This window comes from Epinephelus lanceolatus, chromosome 11 (assembly GCF_041903045.1).
Source record: "Epinephelus lanceolatus isolate andai-2023 chromosome 11, ASM4190304v1, whole genome shotgun sequence".
NCBI lineage: Eukaryota > Metazoa > Chordata > Actinopteri > Perciformes > Serranidae > Epinephelus > Epinephelus lanceolatus.
In genome coordinates this window covers 42,073,044-42,095,452 of record NC_135744.1, presented here as the reverse complement: position 1 = coordinate 42,095,452, position 22,409 = coordinate 42,073,044, and the positions used below count along the sequence as shown (strand labels likewise).

General features: G+C 42.5%; 1 protein-coding gene across 4 annotated transcripts; it reads left to right on the top strand.

Annotated features, from left to right (window-relative positions):
* Positions 1-1,651: 1,651 nt before the first annotated feature.
* On the top strand, positions 1,652-22,319 carry taf1 (TAF1 RNA polymerase II, TATA box binding protein (TBP)-associated factor). 4 transcript variants are annotated; one of them, XM_033644869.2, is made up of 41 exons: positions 1,652-1,998; positions 2,426-2,540; positions 2,704-2,827; positions 3,274-3,390; positions 3,795-3,917; positions 4,108-4,349; positions 4,468-4,683; positions 4,784-5,026; positions 5,109-5,340; positions 5,510-5,617; positions 6,844-7,011; positions 7,247-7,374; positions 8,850-8,957; positions 9,167-9,340; positions 9,464-9,637; positions 9,905-10,009; positions 10,110-10,310; positions 10,391-10,532; positions 10,946-11,076; positions 11,169-11,249; positions 11,343-11,492; positions 11,583-11,702; positions 12,023-12,198; positions 12,288-12,520; positions 12,625-12,832; positions 13,404-13,569; positions 13,771-13,982; positions 14,557-14,665; positions 14,760-14,858; positions 14,972-15,149; positions 15,801-15,868; positions 16,012-16,134; positions 16,249-16,341; positions 16,452-16,536; positions 16,666-16,733; positions 17,787-17,903; positions 18,276-18,383; positions 18,612-18,707; positions 19,100-19,316; positions 19,589-19,760; positions 21,751-22,319. In XM_033644869.2, exons 2-41 carry the CDS (start codon positions 2,427-2,429, stop codon positions 21,971-21,973), a joined length of 5,952 nt encoding a protein of 1,983 aa, XP_033500760.2. In that variant the 5' UTR covers positions 1,652-1,998; position 2,426; the 3' UTR covers positions 21,974-22,319. The 4 variants fall into 4 exon arrangements, with proteins under 4 accessions (XP_033500760.2, XP_033500752.2, XP_033500779.2 ...); XM_033644861.2 differs by having other exon boundaries at positions 13,404-13,575; XM_033644888.2 differs by lacking the exon at positions 18,276-18,383.
* Positions 22,320-22,409: the final 90 nt, after the last annotated feature.

The window sequence follows — 22,409 nt, the reverse complement described above, 5'->3', positions numbered from 1 at the left end:
AGAAAAGACAGGAGGCAGAGCTGGAGGTAGCAGAGATGAAGATGTTGAGCTTCTTTTTGTGACGAGGATGGATAGGATCAGGAATGAGTACATCAGAGGGACAGCTCATGTCAGATGTTTTGGAGATAAAGTCAGAGAAGCACTGAGATGGTTTGGCCATGCTCAGAGGAGGGATAGTGAATATATCGGTAAAAGGACGCTGAGGTGGGAACTGTCAGGCAAGAGGCCGAGAGGAAGACCAAAGAGGAGATATATGGATGTAATGAAAGAAGACATGAAGTCAGTTGGTGTGAGAGAAGAGGATGTGGAGGATAGGTTTAGATGGAGGCAGATGATTTGCTTTGGCGACCCCTAAAGGGAACAGCCGAAAGAAGAAGAAGAAGAAAATAAAGATTCATACTGGTTTAAATAAACAATTTGATTGTATTTCTGATCTTTGCTGAGCAACACTTTTGTGTGAAAGAATTAAAGACCTCTCCCAAATACAGGCCTGTTGATCTCAGTGATTTAAGCAAATAATAGCCCCCGCTATTAAATAAAGTTTTACAGTATGCTGAGGATCATTTTTTTCTATTGACATTATATTTCTCTCTTCCAGTGTGATTTGTGTATTACTGTGTTTTACTGTCCCTGTGCAATACTGACATAACCTGCTGTTGGTAATGTAAGAATCTCTCAATTTGGGATCAGTGAAGTATACCATCCACCCATCCATCCATCCATCCACAGTCTGGCTGGACATCAGAGCCCTTCAGTCTCCTCTATGGGAGATGGAAGGATGAGAGAAATGTGTCCCTGGTGTTGGCATTCAGTTTTATGCATCTGGTTACATTGACATGCTGAGCTCAACACCACCTCTGCTGCAAATACTGTGTGTCGTCTGGATGCTGACATGATGCATCGAGTGAGAACTGCTCATAAAATTCCTGCTGACATCTTGTTTCTAAAGTGTTGAGATGTTTGATAGAGTTCAGGCACATCTTGATGACTGCTCACTGTACTCCAAATGATCCTGAAAGTCCCCAATGTGTTGAAACCGCACAGAAGGTCAAGTGAAGTACTTTTGTATCCTGGGACTTTTTAAATATTCAATCAGTCGAGCACGAAATTAAGCAAAATTAGAGATGTTACTGGTGTTTATTCAAATACATAAAATACTTTATAAATTTAACTTAGCATAGAGAGTGACTCCACTAGTGTAGCTTGACCACTGCAATCCCAGGCCTTATTGATCATGTCATGACCTCTCTAAAAGTCCCTGCCTATAGTTTTTCCTGCAATATTGTGTCCAGGACTGCTTCAAATACCTATTTAACATTTATTTTGAAGGGTACTTGTTTGGCAACATCTTGACAGACAATCAAAAAGTGGCAAAGACGAAAAATGGGAAAACAACCATACCACATGTATATCGATCACTTTCATTGCAGTACAGTGTAGGTTTATCTTGCAAATACAGCGGCGCTCTGTGATACCTATTTACACTCTGCAAAATAATATTTTCCGGATACTGAAGTATGCTGCTTCTTCTTATTTCTCTAAAATAAACTTTTGTATGCCTCTAAATGGCAAACACGACAGTTTACCACGTTATAAGGCGTACTTGAATGTCTCACTTTCTCCATCCGGGTCACTCGGAGTTTCCGCTGGCTAGTGGCTAACTAGCTTAGCTCATACAGTACACTGCAGTTCCCGGTTCGCAAATAAATACAGACGTTTCTACCGAATATAGCTATGTAAAGGCTGAAGTAAATACTTTTTTGTGTTTTTTCTTTTGTCCCCACAATGATTATTACGGTATATGTAGAAAATACGTTTAAATAGTTTTGAGTTAACGCACTATAAGTTATTTTGTCTGACGAACATTAACGTTAGCTAACTCGGCTAACATTATTTTACCTGGCTCTGCAGCTCGGAGCAGATTAGCTCCAATATTTAGCAGATACAACAAGCTGGCTGACCCCAACATAAACGAAATCTGAAGTTCAACTACGAAAGGTAAGTGCGTCATTTCTAATATTTTGTTATACTCATATGGCCTGCGAGATACAAAGTTGACAAAAGCAACTAATGTTAGCTTAACGTAAACCTACTCCATTGCAGTACAGACAGCACAAGATTGTTCTGCATCACAGCTTAAGCAGGTTATTGCCCCTTGTTTATTGTATAGTGAATATCATATCTCTCATTAACGTTAAAACACGTGTGTTTGTGTCCGTAAAGAAAAGGTAAACATGTATGTATTGATGCTGTAAACTAAGTTTGCTAAACCCTGATTTAGCAAGGTCAGTTGATACACAGGCAGCTGGAAATAACTGACTTGAAGTCTTGATGGAGTTTGGTATGAATGCATCAGTCAGGATCATTGAAGGACTACAGTGTTGTTTCTCACTAATGCTGCAAGTCATTGTAAATGTGTGTTCAGTATGTCGGACTCAGACAGTGACGAGGACCAAGACCGTCCTTTCTCTATCACTGGCTTCCTCTTTGGAAACATCAATGAAGATGGACAGCTGGAGGATGACAGTGTTCTGGACAATGTGGGTGTTTTTCATTATTAATATTATTATCATTATGCATAGCTTTTAAACTAAGACAATACAACTCATGGTGGAAATTATATAGTATAGTGTTTTGTTATTTTGTATTTGTCACTGCTTGTTGCAACTTCCTGTTCTGTTTCTGTGGTTTCCTCTCATCCAGGAGTCCAAAAAGCATTTGGCTGGTTTGGGAAATCTAGGTCTTGGCTCACTCATTACAGAGATCACTGCCAATGATGAGGATGATCAAGAGGACAGCAGGGACTCTGGTAGCGTGGACGCAGAAGGTTAGTGTTTAGTATGCTTTAATTGTTGTGCTGTATACTGTGTTGTGGATGTTTGTTGTCATTCTGGTAGTTTGTCATTATGTTTGTGATGCAGTATTTTGCACTTGGCACCACTTAATTTTTGCACTCCAAACATTGTTCATAGCCGTCTAGACTCAATAGTATCCCTGGCACTATGCAAACATTATACACTATGCATAGCCCACTGGAATTTGTAAGTGTCGTCATCAAGCACATTTATCCTATGCGAACATTTCTCTGCACCTGTGTGAGGATGTATTGTGTTGCTGTTGTATAAGCTACTGGATGCCTTAATTTCCTTAGGGAAATGAATAAATGAATAAAGTATCTATCTATCTATCTATCTATCTAGTTTAACTACTAAAAAGAACTGTACTGCATTAATTTCCCCAGACATGTAATTTTCAATATGTCACATTGTCCAGGTTGGGTGAAAAGCACAGAAGATGCAGTTGATTATTCGGACATCAGTGAAGTTGCTGAGGATGAGACAAAGAAGTACCGTCAGGCCATGGGGTCTTTGCAGCCCAGCAGGAAAACAGGTGATCCACTAACAGCTGCTCAGAGTCATATTTGTGTCTGATTGTTGTTAGACTTCATTACAAATTACATCCAACTTTACTACATCTAACACACCTAGCTTTTTTCTTTTTGTTGATACTTTATTTTCTGAAGATGCATTAACCTGATCTCATCTTTATAAATAAAAATATTTTTCCATACCTTTTTTAAAAAACACAAGAAGTTATTTATTTTACAAATATTACAACATTTTTCGCAGCCAAAGTAAAACCTTGTTACTGTTTTTGATTTTTCCATCATATGGTTTTTTTAACACCATTTTCATATGTCTCTACCAAGGATTTCAAAATTTTGTTGGACTGTTCACTTTTATATTAATTTTAATGTAAACATTTATCAACATTTTCAAATTTCTTAATCTTAGATGATGAGGATGACTATGATGCTGACTGCGAGGATATTGATTCTAAACTTATGCCTCCTCCGCCACCACCGAGTCTACCCACTGCTGCTAAGAAAGAGGAACCCTCCTCTCAGAGCACAAATGGTAAGCTTATGTTAATTAGTATGGATGCTATATTCAGTTTTAGTCTCTGAAGTACACATACTACGCTTGAGCATATAATAAATGCAATAGCAATTCAGGTTAGGTCTAAGTATTTTAGGTCACACATATCTGATAATGAAGTTTGATTGTGTCTGCTGCTGCTGTGATCTGTCACTGTCTCTCCTCACAGCTGGGGAAGAGGGTGATGGCATCATCCTGCCCTCCATCATTGCGCCATCATCTACGGCTGATAAGGTTGACTTCAGCAGCTCCTCAGACTCAGAGTCAGAAACTGACCGTCCTTGCCAGGGCTTGGGGTCTGGAGGCCCCCCAGATAGGCTCACCCTCCCTCTTGCTGGCATCATGCAGAAAGATGCTGCCAAAGCCCTGCCAGGTGTCACAGAGCTTTTCCCCGAGTTCAGGCCTGGAAGGGTAAAGCATCTTGGCAGGCACTGTCCTGAGCTGAGATTTGTCATTGCACTTGCTAAAGGTTTATTTTATCATACCAAGTAGTGCACTGACACCTGCTGTCTCTCTGATGTACTACCAGGTGCTCAGGTTCTTACGGCTGTTTGGTCCGGGAAAGAACATGCCATCAGTTTGGAGGAGTGCCCGCAGGAAGAAGAAGCGGAAGCACAGAGACCCTCAGCCTGGGACACCTCCTCCGGAAGGAGAGCCCACAGAGCAGAGCCTGGAGAAGAAATCTGGATGGCTTTACGAGTACGCAGCTCCTCCACCCCCAGAGCAGTGTTTGTCTGATGATGAGGTAAGTATTCCAGTGTTACAGGCTACTGTAGGCTCTAATGTCAGTGTGTAGTAATAAGTCATTGTATCCAGCTCTTTACACACTTTTCTGTGCCGCCCAGATAACCATGATGGCTCCAGTAGAATCTAAGTTCTCACAAACTTGCGGCGATGGGGACAAGGAGGCAGAGTCTCGACCGAAAGTAGCAGAATGGAGATATGGTCCAGCACAGCTCTGGTACGACATGCTAGGAGTCTCTGAGGATGGAAGCAACTTCACCTATGGCTTCAAGCTAAAAGACGAGCACACCAGTGAGCCTCAGCAGCAGGACACGCCTAAAGAAATAACAGAGACTGCACATGAGGTATGCAGACACGGACATTTGTAGCTGTAACACGAGAATTATACAGATTGTTTGACTGATATGTGTATCATAATATTTTTAGTTTCAGAGGCTGGACGGCGACGACAATGATGATAATGAGGATGGAGATAAGGACAGATCTGCCCTCGAGAATGAAGTCTTCCTGATGGTCACTCAACTGAAATGGGAGGATGATATTATCTGGAATGGAGAGGACGTAAAACACAAGGGCACAAAGACTCAGCGAGCCAGTTTGGCAGGATGGCTGCCATCTAGCATGACCCGCAATGCAAATGCTTATAACGCACAGCAGGGTGAGACACCAGGAAAAAATACATGAGTAACTTTTGCAGTATATGCATATATGTTTTTGATCCAAATGGTATTCTGTCTTACAAACCTGAAAGACACTGTAGTGATTAAGCACTGTGATAAATATTCAGTGTTTGTAAAATAAATATAATAATCTATTTAATCTTACAGGTCTGACGAGAAGCAATTCCCAGTTGGTGCCACCTACACCTCCGCCTATGCCCAAAGCTTCTTCAATCTCTGGCTCTAAGCGGGAAAAAAACAGCCATGATAATCAAGGTGAGTTTATTTTTGGGTCACAATACACATGATAGATCCCCCTAACCCTTTTATCTCCAGATAGCCTCTGATTCTCTTTAGTAGTGTCCGGGCAGCTAAGCTGCCAGGACACTATTGTAATTCTAGGTATTCTTCTTCTTTCTTCTTCTTCTTGCTTCTTCCAAGGAAATCATACTTCCCATGGGTGAAAACTCACCAAACTTTGCACAAAGGTCCAGTCTCATGCCAGATATCCTCAGCTGTAAACTCAAGCCAGTAGTCCTGATGGTGGCGCTACAGCAAGCGTCTAAAGTTCAAAACTTTGAAAATTCATAACAAATCAACCATACGTGCTACAACTTCACAACTTTCATCAAACTGTAGCCTCAATACTGAAGAAACTTTTGTACATTTAAACCTATTAAAAATTATGAAGTTCATCACTCTGTTTTTTTTTTTTTTCAAAAACTGTAAAACTTCTTAAACCTATCTCCTCCCACAATTTTTGCTCAATTGACACCAAACTTGCTACAGAGCATCTTCAGACTGTCCTACAAAAACTATGTTTCTCAGATTTTTGATTTATCAAAAATTGAGCCTACAGTGCATCAAAATGTTTGACTGTAAACAGTACTGTCAACATATACATGCAAATTCTTGCTAAATAAATCTTCAATGTTCATGAAAAAAATGACAAAATTCTAGAGTCATGGTAGATGATGTGTGGCAAATTTCAGAATTTTATCTCAAAAACTGAATTTTTGACAGCATTTTGAATTTTGCTCTAATGTCAACAATTGGAGTCAATGTAAAAATGGCAATTTTAAACATCTGTTTTTCACTTATGGAGCAAATCAATCATTGTTACAAACAAATTACCAACATTTCCATGCTGTCTAGATGCAATATGTGTATTTTCAGATTTTTGTTTTGATAACTGAATTTTTTACAGTGGTTTGAAATCTGCTTTTCCATGCATGGACGGCTGCTAAACCTGCACGTCTGGCTTAGTCAGTTTGTGAAGCTACACATGAATTGTCTCTGACTAATTAGCTCAGTGAGATAGAAATTGATTCTTAGTCTCAGAGGTTGTGAGTTCAAGCCTCAGCTGATGCAAAAGGCAGATTGTGTTGCTAAATTCCTAAATGTCTTCCAATTCTTCTGCCTGTTGCTCAGAATTGCCTAAAAATGCCCGGACCCGACCCATCGCTGTGCAGCAGCTATAACTTGTTTTTGTTCCTCCGCAGCCTCTCACGAAGAAGACTCTCCCTGGTTCTCGATTTTCCCCATTGACAACGAGGAGTTGGTGTATGGACGCTGGGAAGATAACATTATCTGGGATGACCAGGAGATGGATCACTTGCTCATGCCACCTGTTCTTACACTGGATCCCAATGATGAAAATATCATCCTAGGTATATTCAAAGTTTCTGTCTTGTTCAGCTACATATTCACCTCTGTTTTAAAGCTGAATAATCAACACAAAAAATGTTCTTTGCATATATGTTTTATTAATTTGTGTGACTTCCTGTGCAATTTGTATAAACTAAACAGAGCATCTAATGTTAGTTTGTAAGTTCACTAAAACACAGTGTTGTCATCACTGAGGCAGATAGTCTGCATACTTTGACAAACTGTTTTCTCTCATAGAAATTCCCAATGAAAAGGAGGAGATGACTTCCCACTCCCCATCAAAAGAGAACAAGAAGGAAACGGCAATCAAGAAGAGCCGCATCCTGCTGGGGAAGACCGGCGTGATAAAAGATGAGCCACAGCAGGTATGCTGCCTCATCAGGGCAAGCGGAAGAACATGTTTGATGGTGTGAAATGTCAGATTACAAGGTCTGCTTCTTCAGTGGAGATGTGGGTCATTTGAAACAGAAAATGGTAAATTATGGATTTTAATAAGGAAGAACAAGGCTACTAATGAAGGAGTAGATAATGTTAAATGGAATTGACAGAATACTACTGAATCTGAGGCTGCAAAAATCTTGTAAAGTGCCATTATGTGTGAACAGTAACTGTAAAATGTTTGACTGAGAATAGGATCTAACTAAAATGGATGGAGTTTCTGTCTGTCCCTCTGTCCTTTGATTTTCTCCACAATCATTTATCTGATCAGCTTCACACTTTGGAGTGTATTGTTAAGGACCCAAAGAAGTGCAGTGTCAAGTGCGAGGTCTGTGTGACATTTTTATTAGTAATTTTTATTAGTGAAAGGAGGCACCTCTTAACCAACAGTATGCTGGGTACAGCTCGCTGTCTGTCACTCATACAGTCACTACAGTATATTCAAGAACAGATGAGAGACCAGAGATGTTAACACCTTTTTCGTTGCTCTACTTTTTCTGTGGTAACAAAAAAGTAATTTTTGAACAAGCTGCAGGGGAGACATAGTAGACTCAAAAGCAGTCCTGCTCCTCCTATCTGTTCTAAACTAGTCCTCTGTCTCTGCCTGTCTGCTTAGGTGTGTATTTGCGTGTTCATATGTGTGTCTCTGCTTATCGAGCAGAGATACCATCCTGTTAGTAAAATAATATGGAAAAGAAAATAGACTAGATGATGAAACTACTGCTGCAGATAAGCACTGCATCAAAAGTTTTGACTTGCTGGGAAGCCGACAGAGGGGCTACAGAGCAGCCTAACTGGTGCCCCAGCTTCAGGGCACTTCCACCTCCTGTCTGAAGTTGAACACAGCAGCTCTGCGGAGCTTTGTTGCCACGCTCAGAGCTCTGTGGCTGGCTTCCAGGCTTCAGGCACTTAGTAGCACTTCCGCCTCTTGTCTAAACCTGGTACCCAGATAACCCAGATGTGCTGTCAGGGTCCAAAGCTCAGCAGAATCACTGTAAAAGTAGTCTTAAAAGTACTGAGTTTGGCAACCAGCCCTAATTATCAATGTAACTTTCAGAATAAGCACTTCTGTGTCCAGAAATAGCCCTGCTTTGACTTCTTTGATGGGATATGATGTTTGTATGAGTTGTTGTATCCAAATGACGCTTGTACTCTAGCATTTCTATGAGACACACATATGTTGTTGGTGCCAGGTGTATTGCTCAGGACAGAAGGAACCACAGTTTTGAGTGTGAAGTTATTTTGATATGTGTTTTTCAAGAAAGCTGAAGACAGTGACACCATGGGCCTGTGTGTCAGCCTGCTCCGAACAGGCTGTTTTTGAACAGGCATGGCACTAGTTCTGGCAATTCAGTTCAAATGACATTACTTTCAGTGGCAAATGTGATTTCTTTCATCTCAGAACATGTCCCAGCCCGAAGTGAAGGACCCCTGGAACCTCTCCAATGATGAGTTCTATTATCCTAAACAGCAGGGGCTGAGGGGAACGTTCGGTGGCAACATTATTCAGGTAAGTAGTGGCCCAGAAAAATGAAGATAAAGTCTACAGGACATAGTCAACATGGAAATGCTTTGAATTGTAGTTTGTACTGTAAAAATGTTGTGGTAGAACTCTGTCAGATCACATAGACACAGAGTCATAACCTGTGAAATAAGCTGACAACAGCTGAAGTCTAGATGTCTTATAGTTTAATGGAGCTAATTTTGTGTCTTACACAGCACTCTATCCCTGCACTGGAGCTGAGGCAGCCTTTCTTCCCCACTCACATGGGGCCCATGAAGCTGCGCCAGTTTCATCGACCGACTCTGAAGAAGTACTCATTTGGAGCTTTGGCTCAACCAGGTCCCCATCCTGCCCAGCCTCTGCTCAAACACATCAAGAAGAAGGCCAAGGTGGAGCCCTGCTCAAAACAAGCACTCATTCTCTATGAACAAATAACTTAGTAGTGTCTTATCATTTTTGTATAAACATTAATGATGTACTGGGTGTATGTGTTGTTATTATTTTCTGTATAGATGCGAGAGCAGGAGCGTCAGGCGTCAGGTGGAGGAGACATGTTCTTCATGCGAACTCCGCAGGACTTGACAGGCAAAGATGGAGATCTGATCCTGGCAGAGTACAGCGAAGAATACCCCCCTCTCATCATGCAAGTTGGCTTGGCCACCAAGATCAAAAACTACTACAAAAGGGTGAGTTAAGTCTTTAGTTTAGTTTCCCACTCATGACTTTGTGTTTTGTCAGCCAAGACATTAAGTGTTCGGCATATATATATATATATATATATATATATATATATATATATATATATATATATATTTTTTTTTTTTTTTTTTTTTTTTTTTTCAGTGTAGAGAATTGTTTTGTATTTCATTCTGGTGTTAATGCAGACTCCATATTTCTGCTTTGTTGGATCGAGTTGTTAAAAGACATTATTGCATTGTTTTTGCATTCTTCAGAAACCTGGAAAAGATCCTGGAGCACCCGACTGTAAATATGGAGAGACCGTGTACTGCCACACGTCCCCGTTCCTGGGTTCTCTTCATCCTGGACAGCTGCTCCAGGTCAGCATCGTCACAACCAAAGACTCAGTATTCAGATTAGGTGGATACATGAAGCATGATTGGTCTGGCAAACCGTGAGATGGTATGTCTTTTCTTTCAGGCATTTGAAAACAACCTTTTCCGTGCTCCAATCTACCTGCACAAGATGCCAGAGACTGATTTCTTGGTCCTGCGAACGCGACATGGCCTCTACATTAGAGAGATTGTGGACATTTTTGTAGTTGGTCAGCAGTGCCCCTTGTTTGAGGTTCCAGGGCCCAACTCCAAACGAGCCAATACTCACATCAGAGACTTCCTACAGGTATGTTTAATTGCCTGAACTCTCAGAAACTCGAGCTGCTGTAGCTGAAAATGCTCACTTGTCATATCCGAATTCTGCAGGTGTTCATTTACCGCTTGTTCTGGAAGAGCAAGGACCGGCCCCGCAGAATCCGCATGGAAGATATTAAGAAAGCTTTTCCCTCACACTCAGAGAGCAGCATCAGGAAACGGCTAAAACTGTGTGCTGACTTCAAACGTACAGGTAGACCACGCTCATTCATTAATCCTGTTCGCCCACCATTCAGTGATGATTATCCTTGGCTGGACTAACCTAACCCAGATGTGTCAGGGCAATGTTCAGGTCATAAAGAGATACTGTGCGTGAGCTCAGCAGTGTGTGTGCTTTAAATTGACAGACAGAAATCTAAAAAGGGAAAGAGCTTTTTACACCTACTATGGATTTTACTCTGAAGGTAAGATGTAGTCTAAGGACAAGGTACAAATCCTGAGTGTTTACATCATCGCATATGGTTTTCCACAATACCTTTTCTAACATATATGTACCTATAATGAAAGCTCTGACAAGGACTTTTTTTTTTTTTGCTCAAAAAATGTGTTCAACAGCACGATTGCAGATATAAGAAAATGTCTAACAGTGTCTTGTCTTCATACCAGGGATGGATTCTAACTGGTGGGTGCTGAAGCCTGACTTCAGACTGCCTACAGAGGAGGAGATCAGGGCCATGGTGTCTCCAGAGCAGTGCTGTGCTTACTATAGCATGCTGGTGGCAGAGCAGAGGCTCAAGGTAACAGTATCTGCCTCTGAATTACTTCAGACGGTAACACGAGTGAGTGTTGTGGTGCAGCTTGACTTAATTAAGTTATTTTACGCCCTAAGGATGCTGGGTATGGTGAGAAATCCTTCTTTGCTCCAGAGGAGGAGAATGAAGAGGACTTTCAAATGAAGATTGATGATGAGGTATTGATCCTCCTCAAGTGCGTCCTCATAATGAAGTGTCCCAGCCTTGAGATAACACAAAACTTCACCCTGATCCTGTCTCACTCATCCTAGGTGCGGACAGCTCCTTGGAACACAACAAGAGCCTTCATTTCTGCCATGAAGGGGAAATGCCTGTTGGAAGTTACAGGTGTGGCTGATCCCACTGGCTGCGGAGAGGGTTTCTCTTACGTCAAAGTGCCCAACAAGCCCACTCAACAGAAGGTCTGACTGTCTAATGCAAAATCTGCCAACCCTTGTTCTGCACTGTGTAAATATAGACGCTGAAAACTTTGATCCTGTGCATTTTTTCAGGATGACAAAGAGCCGCAGCCTGCTAAGAAGACTGTGACGGGGACAGACGCTGACCTGAGGAGACTCTCACTAAAGAATGCCAAGCAACTGCTGCGCAAGTTTGGTGTTCCGGAGGAAGAGGTAAGACAATGGTGATGCGTAAGCACGTGAAAATGATGTGGGACAGTGTGGTGGTTAAAGAGACTGTCCCCCATCTCTACAACAATCATTGTGTTTATCACATCAACAGATAACTGAAAATAGTCTGTTTTCCCATCTTTTATTCACTGTAACTGGAACATGTGCAAAAACTCTGTTTGCATGTCAGGGTTGAAACATTTTTGCAGATTTGTTAATCATGAAAAATGCATGAAAGGCTTGTGGCTTTACTTTTAGGGTGAGGTTGTTTCACCTTATCTTTCAGGCTTGTTTAAGTGATCGTGTGTTTGTATGTGTGGTAGATCAAGAAGCTCTCACGTTGGGAGGTGATTGACGTGGTGAGAACCATGTCCACAGAACAGGCACGCTCAGGCGAGGGACCCATGAGCAAGTTTGCCAGAGGCTCTCGTTTCTCTGTTGCCGAGCACCAGGAGCGCTACAAGGAGGAGTGCCAGAGGATCTTTGACCTGCAGAACAAGTGAGACACTTATTTAGGACGGTGTGTGTTCTTCAGGATTTTGTCTGAGCAAACACTGAGTCCGTTTCTTTGTTGCATCCCTGTCACAGAGTGTTAGAGTCGACAGAGGTGCTCTCCACAGACACAGACAGCAGCTCAGCAGAGGACAGTGACTTTGAGGAGATGGGGAAGAACATTGAGAACATGCTCCAGAACAAGAAGACCAGCTCCCAGCTTTCCCGCGAGAGGGAGGAGCAGGAGAGGAAGGAGCTGCAGAGGATGCTGATGGGCGAGGAGAGCGATCGCGACCACAAGGGACGCAAGGAGAGGCGCAAAGGCTTGTGTGAGTTTGAAAGTCAGAGAGCTCTTTATGGTGCACTGGGGACATATTGCATTAGCTGCTGTTTGTGTCTCAAACTGTAAACTTTGCTTTCCTTCACTCTATAGCCAGCTCCCTATCCACCAGCTCCCATAAAGACGACGACACGTCCTCCGTCACCAGCCTAAACTCCTCAGCCACAGGACGGCGACTCAAAATCTATCGCACCTTCAAGGATGAGGACGGCAAGGAGTATGTCCGCTGCGAGACGGTGCGCAAGGCTTCCGTCATTGACGCCTACACCAGGATCAGAACCACCAAGGATGATGAATTCATGTGAGTCTCTCAAACTGTGAGCTTTCATATCTTAAAGAGGGCATTTGATCATCAGTCTGTTTAATAACTATGGAACCATGTGAGGCTAAGATTATTCACATTGGTAGAGCCTGATGTCACGATGATATTAAAGTTCTAAACATTGTTTTGAAAAGTCTGCTCTTAATTGAGCAGTGTGTAATTCATGAAAAAGAAGCAGTGATAATGTTATCATCCTAGCTTTGCAACTTTTAATCAATTTTATAATTAGCATGCATATTAGTTTTGATGTAGCTGCACACAACGTACTGTACATTCAAAAACATTTGTATAACCAACTGCATTATCTCTTGGCAAAACTCAATAAGCACACAGTAAGCTGGCATGCAACCACACGCTTCAAAGAAGGAACTTGTGTAGCATATGAAACACCCTGTGCCACACTGCCTATGTGACATGTCGTGTCCTTGCCTCATGTATTTGGCTGTCAGAGTTTATATTGTAGAAATGCCACTTAATTAGTTCCATGCCATCTTTATAACTGGACCAGTGAATATAAAACAGCCAGTAATGTGCACCTTTGTGGTTGCAGACGAAAGTTTGCCCTCTTCGATGAGCAGCACAGAGAGGAGATGAGGAAGGAGCGCCGGCGTATTCAAGAGCAGCTGAGGAGGCTGAAGAGAAACCAAGAGAAAGACAAGATCAAGGGACCTCCAGAGAAGAAGGCCAAGAAGGTCAAAGAGAGACCAGACCTCAAGGTAAAAGTAAGCTTGCCGATTCAGTACTATATTCCTCTCTTTTACCTTACTCCTCTTCAGCTTTTAAGTACCCTGCTAGCTACAGTGGCTTTCCATTGGTGTAGATATTATGAACATTTGTAGGTCGTTCTTTCAATATATTATCACATAGCACAAGTAGATTATTTGTCGTGTTCCTTAATGTTTGCCTCTTTTCCCTAGTTAAAGTGCGGTGCATGTGGAGCCATCGGACACATGAGGACCAACAAGTTCTGCCCACTGTACTATCAGACCAACGCCCCGCCTTCTAACCCAGTTGCCATGACAGAGGAGCAAGAGGAGGAGCTGGAAAAGACTGTCATCCACAATGACAACGAGGAACTGATAAAGGTGGAGGGCACCAAGATTGTGCTGGGCAAACAGCTTATTGAGAGGTAATGGATTGTCCTCGTTCCTCCTCTTTTACCATTGGAAAGAATTCTGATCTGTACACACACTGATGTTGTTGTGCTGTATATAAGGTGCAATGGCAGAATGGAGGGACAGAGTGACCTCACCTTTAATTCACCACTGGAGATAGTAACAGCGCCAAAATGGTGTCTTTATAAACAGGACAGCCAGCAGGACAGGACCACGGGCAGGATGGGCCATTTGCCATTGTCATTATTTATAAAGCACCGCCAATACTTATGTTTTGTGTCACACAGTTGGCCGAGACTTTGGTGTTACATGTCACACCCGTTATACCTCTTTGATTCCGTGATGCCAGGAAGTAAAGAAGGGAATTTGTAGCGGCCCTTTAACATGATCTCCTTGTAAAAAGGGCAAATGTGAATGACAGCAGCTGACAGGAAGTAAACATGGACACAAGCTGTTGCCTAGCAATGCAGTTCCAGTAAAACAATCTATAAATTAGTGTGTTATTTACTCAATTTGGGTCCAGTCCATGGTCCATGACCAGTAAATCACTCTGATATCTGCAGCGTCAAACATTTTTTTCTCCTACAGTGCTGATGAGGTCCGCAGAAAGTCTTTAGTGCTCAAGTTCCCCAAGCAGCAGCTCCCGCCGAAGAAGAAGAGACGTGTAGGCAACGCTGTGCACTGTGACTACCTCAATGTAAGCAATGTTTTACAACTTGTTCTAGAATATTTTGAACTGAGAGTCTCTTTAGTTGATTTTTTGACCTGTTTTTGTTGCGTAATATTGACAGAAACCCCACAAGGCCATTCACCGCAGACGTACTGACCCCATGGTGACCTTGTCTTCTGTGCTAGAGAGCATCATCAATGACATGCGGGATCACCCCAATGTAAGATCTGCAGGCACACAATCATCCACCTCAACAACATTTTATTGTCCAGTCACCTCCTTTACTGCTCTTCTTTCTGTCTCATCTTCACTAATTCTGTCTCCTCTGTGTAGACATATCCATTCCACACACCAGTCAATGCCAAGGTTGTGAAGGACTACTATAAGATCATCACACGGCCTATGGATCTGCAGACGCTGAGGGAGAATGTTCGTAAACGAATGTACCCATCAAGAGAGGAGTTCCGTGAAGCAGTGGAAGTCATCGTCAAAAACAGCGCAACTTACAATGGTAAAGCTATAAGAACATGTTCTTCTCATTTCTGCTGTATGTTACGGCACGGCTCGACTCAACCTGCTTGGAGCAGTTTCCATCGGCAAAAGTTGTAGATAGTACCTGGTACTGTTTTTATGTGCCGTGTTGGTCGAGGTTTTGAGCGAGCTGAGCCGATACAAGAAGGTAAACACTGCAGATCACTGATTGGTGAGCGCGAATCTGGGGTACCACAACGCAGGACACCTGCACAAACCTGCCATTTTTAAACAGCCAAGCTACTGTCAATAGCGACCGCGATTTTTGTAGTCACTCAACCCAGATTTTAAAAAATTGCAGCCCACAAAACCACAGTATGGCCAGTTGACAAAGGGCAGATGTTCCACGGTTTAGTTGCTAATGAAAGGATGGATGGTGCAACATGAAGTGTGTTGCAGTGAAGATGATATCACATCAGTTTGATATGGCAGTGCTATGGCAATCAGCTGAGAATCCCACCTACATTGAGGGTGATGTCTGCAAGGGAAATTAAATTGAGAAAAGCATCTGGTACCACAAGTAAATAAGGTTTTTGGCCCCCTCTCCTGAAAACAGATTTAGATCTTAATCTGAATTCACTTAGACTTCACATCAAAGTTTTAAGATGGCTCTCTCTCTTTGTTCCTCCAGGGGCAAAACATCCAATAACACAGGTAGCACAGTCCATGCTGGACCTGTGCGATACTAAACTTAAAGAGGTGAGTGTTTATGTATATATGTATGTTTATGTTTTGTCTTATTTCACATCTTCCTGCCTTTTTGTTTATTTTCACATTAACCATGGAACCTGTGTGTGTGTGTGTGTGTGTGTCTCTGTGTGTGTGTGTCTCTGTGTGTGCAGAAGGAGGACAGGCTGGTGAGGCTGGAGAAAGCCATCAACCCCTTGCTGGATGATGATGATCAGGTGGCCTTCTCCTTCATCCTGGACAACATTGTAACCCAGAAGATGATGGTGGTTCCTGACGTGAGTCCCCTCTTCTGACCATTTTCTGTTACCTCAATCACTGTGAGAGCACTGATCAGTTGACATGCAGAATAAGTTCATGATCTCCTTCCTTAACTCCTCCCTTCACTGTAGTCATGGCCGTTTCACCATCCTGTCAACAAAAAGTTTGTGCCTGATTATTATAAAGTGATCGTAAACCCAATGGATCTGGAGAGCATCCGCAAGGTGAGAGTCATACAAGGTGTCAAGCTTGAAACATCTAAACTTATTTAATATGTTTAATATCAGCAATATAAATACATTCATCTGCGTATCTGTATTTCATCTTTCAACAGAACATCTCCAAACACAAATACCAGAACCGAGATGCGTTCCTTTCAGACGTCAGTCTCATCCATGCCAACAGTATCAAGTACAATGGTAAATGTGTTGACATCACTGATATTATGACCTCTGAGCATGTTTCTCTTAAAACTGTGTGACTAAGAGCAGAGTTATATGATTTAGTAAAGATGTTAAAAGCACTGTTATTCACTGTGTCTTTCACAGGCCCAGACAGTCCTTACACCAAGACAGCCCTGGACATTGTCAATGTGTGCAAGCAAACCTTGGCAGAGGTACGTTGAGTCTTGACTCTCAGTTATCTCTTTTTCAGTGGCAAGAATAACGGTCATGTTCATAGGTATTTATGCAGAAAGTAACATGGCTGGGTTTTACCATATTATCAGAACCGCTGCAGTACACTGCAGGGAGCAGTGACTGTGTTAATATGCACAGAATATTCAAATGTTTTCCTTTATTCCGTAAAGGCAATATTCCTACTAAGCAGTTTACATGCGGCCATACATACTCTGATTAACGCACCCTAACACGTCGTTTATCACGTCAAGATATGGAAAAGAGGAATGGCTGGAGCCTCCTGTGCCATTCTGCGTCTTTACTTAAGAATAGGAATTTGTTTTCAAAGTTATCTCTCTGTGGTGGACTTGTTCGACCGTGGGGACACAGCACCCCTCTTTTATTCCTGCAGCCATCGTCTTGAAAAGATCTACGTTGCAGTGTATGCGTGTGTCCAACAACCTGTTGATATCAAAGTCTTTGGTAATGTCTATAAGTAGGAGTGTTTCTCAGTCCGACCATAACAGTGGGGCTTTTCTTTTGGGCGTGCATCTTTACCACAGCCTTACAAATTGTTGGCAAGTTGGTTCGTGTACATCTCCATGACAACGCACAGAGCTGACTGTAAACAGACAAAAGGCCGTGTGCCACAAACTGTAGTAAAAAACCTCATACAAACATATATACATATATATATATATACAAACCCGAATACTGTCAGCATTTCCATCGTCTTAATTGGAACGTGCTACATCGGAAAAAGGCCCAGTTCGGAATATACCGTTGACATGACCTCTGTCAAATTCAGAATGTTGTCATATTCGTAATAATAGCAGAATATGAGTGTGCAAATTAACGTAGTCAGTGTAAAAGAATTAAATAAATGTACAGTCATAATAAGGCTTCTCCATCTAATGAATAGTTATCCCCTCTTTTGTTCACACACCCTCTTATTGTAGAAATAATTTAATTTGATTCAGACTATTTCAACATACATTTTTATGAGCAGGAAAAACAATCATTGTGGTAATAATAACCTGTTTTGCCTTTAGTATGATGAGCACTTGACCCAGTTGGAGAAGGACATCTCTACTGCCAAAGAGGCGGCTCTAGATGCAGCAGACTTGGAGTGTTTGGACCCAATGACACCAGGACCATACACGCCGCAGGTAGGAGAGCAGCCAGGGCTCAGTTTTTATTTACTAGCACTGTAAATGTTGGGTCCCTGGGTATCTTGCTACATTGACAACAGATTCAGGCCTCCAGCTGTAGCGTGCCACTTCAGGCAGTCCTAACTTTTCTATGTGCAGTAGTCTCCTTATCACACTTTGTAGTTCTCCTGACCCTTTTATTTCTTCACTCGTTCTTAGCACTAACTCTCCTTTCCAGACTTTCATGTTTCATTTCTACAATCTAGTTTCCTCACTGTAGTGTCTCCTTTTTCCCCACGCTGTTTTTCTCCTTCACTCCTGCCGTCTCCTGTCTCTCCCTTTGTGTGTGTGTGTGTGTGTGTGTGTGTCGCTCTCTGTGGTGTTGGCAAGCCTGCTGATCTGTTTGACAGCGGGGCTTCAGGGAGTCTACCCAGAGAGACCAGCAGCCTTTTCTCTGAAGGACCTCTAGTGGTTGCTCCAGAGAAGAGAGGGGGGCAGGTATGGAGAGAGAGAGAAATAAGGCTCGCAACCACATGCCACCTCTCCTCAAACTTTCCTCAGAGCACCCAGCTTCACTACAGGCTTTTGTTGTACTTACTTGTGTTAGTTTGTCACACTAGAAAATTACAGATAACATTACAGCATGTAATGAGTGTAGTTTATTTGCCTCTTGGCTCTGTCTTTCAGCAAGAGTGTACTCAGACTTTTATCATCCTTCCCCCTCAGGGTCGCCACAGCAGAAGACCCGGGGAGGAAGAGTCAGATGTGGACATTGAAGGCTTTGAGGAGGAAGATGATGGCAAACCTAAGACTCCTGCTCCTGTAAGAAAGACAGATTTATTGAAAGGTTATGTAGCTGGTATGACGTCAGCACATAGACGTATGAAAATGTACAAACACATGTATGCAAGTAGCTATATGAAAATCACTCAAAGTTCAGGCTACATCATTGTTGTGGCCTAAAATTCTCATTTAACAAACTACATATGGTACACACACATCATTCTCCACAATTTTAGTTGGATCTATTTCTTTCCCCACCATCAGTTTTTACTTTTGTCAGACAGAAATTGCCCAAAACTCCACTATTTAATTCTAAACAGTGTTTTTAATTATTTACTGTTAATGAATTGTGCTTTTATTTATACTCACATTTTAGTTTGCTTACTTCTTAATCATTATCTATGACACACCTGTCTGTCTTGTCTTTTTAGGCAGAGGATGCAGATGGAGATCTCGAAGACGAAGATGATGAAGAGGACATGCTGCTGCCGCCTCGCAGACGGCTGCATGACCAGGAGGATGAGGAGGAGGAGGACGATGACGGACTTTCAAACCGCCCAGCCCAAGCCAGTGTGCTGTACCAGGACCTGCTCATGTCTGACGGAGAAGATGATGTGAGCGAAGAGGAGGGCGACAACCCTTTCTCATGTATGTCCATCTGCAGTGGCTGCGGAGAGTGGTCACAGATATACTAATGAATAGAACAAAAATAAGCATGTCTGTAGGATAAAAGATGAAAGCAGTGTTGTGCTGCAAATATTCACTTAACATTATAAAATGTACATATTTAATGCTCTGTCAGTGTGAGAAGACAGGAGACTCAGCAGTGATCAAACAATAATCAGTCCTCTCTGAATATTATCTGCAGCCTTGTGTGTTTTGTGTGACATCCCGATTCGTTGTGTGTGTGTCCCCTCCAGCCATACAGCTGTCAGAGAGTGGTAGCGACTCTGACAGAGAAGTGGATGTGCGTCCCGCCCCTCCACGGAGAGCTCAAGACACAGCTCGCATGGGCATGGAGCAAGACGAGAGCATGATGTCATATGAAGGGGACGGGCCTGATGAGCCACACATGGAAGACAGCAATGTCAGGTACAACTGGCCCAGGAGCCTAGCCTGAGTGTCAGACTGAAGCTCCCAGAACCTTCAGTCTGACATGGCTTCCATTGAAGGCGATTTACAAGGGGGAGGGAATTTGATTTTTCCCTAACCAATCAGTAGAGATCAGTGACTCACCCAGAATCTGACGTCATTAGTATCCATGCCTCGGGGGTGGCCGACAACAAGCGAGCAGTGCCCGTTTAAAATGTCTCCGTCGTCGTACACGCCCAGCTGCATCGCTGTTAAATCCAGTTTAACAGCTTCCTTAATTTGGTCCTCCATTAACACGAGTACTGGCGAAATACCTCGATAGCATCATTAATGTGGTCTGTAGGATCTGTAGCGGTCACCATTGTTGCTATCCTCACCAGTTACCCACCGGTGTACAGCTTGACATCAGCGTGGCGCTGATTGGCTAATCGCTAGACCCCCGGCGTTCATTGGTCCGTCCATCGTTTGGACGAGATAAATCGCAAATTCATTGAAGTATGCCAGACCAGTAATGCAAGCCTACTCAGTTGAGTGGGCGGGGTCTATGGTCTGGAATCAGGCTACCAGGAGCCAGTAACACTCTGCAGCAGTGCTCAAGAAGGCAGTAACTTAAATCTCTGAAATGTGAACAGTTTATAAGTACCTTGCTGAAGTGAATATAGATATTTGTTCTTCAGGGAAAGTAAGCCTTTAGATTTCTTTTTATCTACTGAAAACACGCTTGCACTGATGTACACATCAAATTGGAATTTGTAACATTTTTCAGTCCTGGTGCTGTCAGAAAATGCAGTTTAATACTACATCATACATTCCTTAAGTAGCTACTTTGACAAACACATTGCATTTCCTGTGACGGACTCACAATAAACCCCCTTTTTACACTAGTTAAATGATTTTATTGTGACGCAGCAGCAAGAGGAAATGTTCTGTTTCTATCAGCAGTAATTTGATACAGCCATAATAAGGCTTTAAAGGGATAGTGCAACCAAATATGAAAATTCAGCCATTATCTACTCACCCATATGCCGAGGGAGGCTCAGGTGAAGTTTTAGAGTCCTCACATCACTTGCAGAGATCCAAGGGGAGAGGAGGTAGCAACACAACTCCACCTAATGGAGGCTGACGGCGCCCCAGATTCAAACGTCCAAGAACACATAATAGTGATCCAAGTGTCCTGAAGCCCCGACATAACTGTCACTGCCTCTCTGTGCACCGCACACACATGAGCTTGGTGTACACAGAGAGGCAGTCAGAGCTGCAGGCTACAATGAGGCTAAAAACAGAGTTCAAATGAGGTTTTTCCAAACAGCTTTTTATGTTGGGGCTTCAGGACACTTGGATCACTACGGACGAGCAGTATGGAGATATTTTGTGGTTTCAATGATGTGTTTTTGGACGTTTGAATCTGGGGCGCCGTCAGCCTCCATTAGGTGGAGTTGTGCTGCTACCTCCTCTCCCCTTGGATCTCTGCAAGTGATGTGAGGACTCTAAAACTTCACCTGAGCCTCCCTCGGCATATGGGTGAGTAGATAATGGCTGAATTTTCATTTTTGGGCGCACTATCCCTTTAAGAGTGTGAACTGCAAATGGTGAAGCTGAAGTTAATGAGATCTAATGACAAACAGTAAGGCTGGATTGCAGTCAATGTTTCTTATGAATCTCACATGTGGTAAATAAGGTGATTTGAGTCCAGCATGAGGATGGCGAACTTCGCCACTAACAATAAAACTACTGTACAAAGAAGTAATTACTGAATGTAAATATATTCAACAGCTACTGCTTAAAAATGCCAGTCATAAATGGTTCCAAAAGTTTGTGTTCTCAAAGATCTCAAGGAGAGGGATGATGCAGTTCAACAGAGTTCCAACACAGAGCATGAAACTTAGGTGCTGCACATCTCTACTTGTCCTCAGTTGGCCTTTTACATGTACAGTGTAGTAACCTCCCCTTCCTTCCTTCCTTCCTTCCTTCCTTCCTTCCTTCCTTCCAGCTATGGCAGCTACGAGGAGACAGAGAGCAGGAGTCAGATGCAGGCCTCCAGCATGAGAAACGGAGAAGACTATGGCATCAGCGAAGAGGAGGAGGAAGATGAAGAAGATGAAGCACGGAGAAGAGGCCCAGCTGTGCTCTCCCAGGTCCAGCTCAGTGAAGACGAGGAGAGCGAAGAATTCAGATCTATAGGAGGAGACAGCGACATGGACTCTGACAACTAGTGACATTTTCTTATGGTTTTTAGTATTAAGACAACATGGCGCATAATTACAGTTTTAAAATTGAGAAAATGTTTGTACATACTTTATTTTGTAAATGATCTTTAATGTTTATAGCTTCCTGCTCTGCTATTGTACCTACACTACAGGGACACACAGCACACTGTAAATTTGAGTTTGCCTTTTATATGTTGAATAAATGTCATGAATCGTGTGTATCTTGACATGGACGTATGTACAGTTGTTTTGCACTGTTTTAACTCATTCATACTAGTGCTCACGAATAGTTGAGCAACTTTGTCTGTCCCACTTCCTGATTGAAAAAAGAGAATAAACATACTGAAGTTAACATGCAGCTCTTTCTTTAAAAAATCATACATCACTAACAGACACTGTGCTACAGTATGACATCATGAAACATGTTCCTCTTCCTCTGTTG

What these genes read in the sequence shown, in the direction of transcription:
- taf1 (XM_033644861.2), top strand. Translation starts at nt 2,427, where the DNA reads ATGTCGGACTCAGACAGTGACGAGGACCAAGACCGTCCTTTCTCTATC. An exon ending in TGCTGACTTCAAACGTACAG is followed by an intron (nt 10,533 to 10,945) that starts GTAGACCACGCT and finishes TCTTCATACCAG; the next exon opens with GGATGGATTCTAACTGGTGG. An exon ending in GACCAGACCTCAAGGTAAAA is followed by an intron (nt 13,576 to 13,770) that starts GTAAGCTTGCCG and finishes TCTTTTCCCTAG; the next exon opens with TTAAAGTGCGGTGCATGTGG.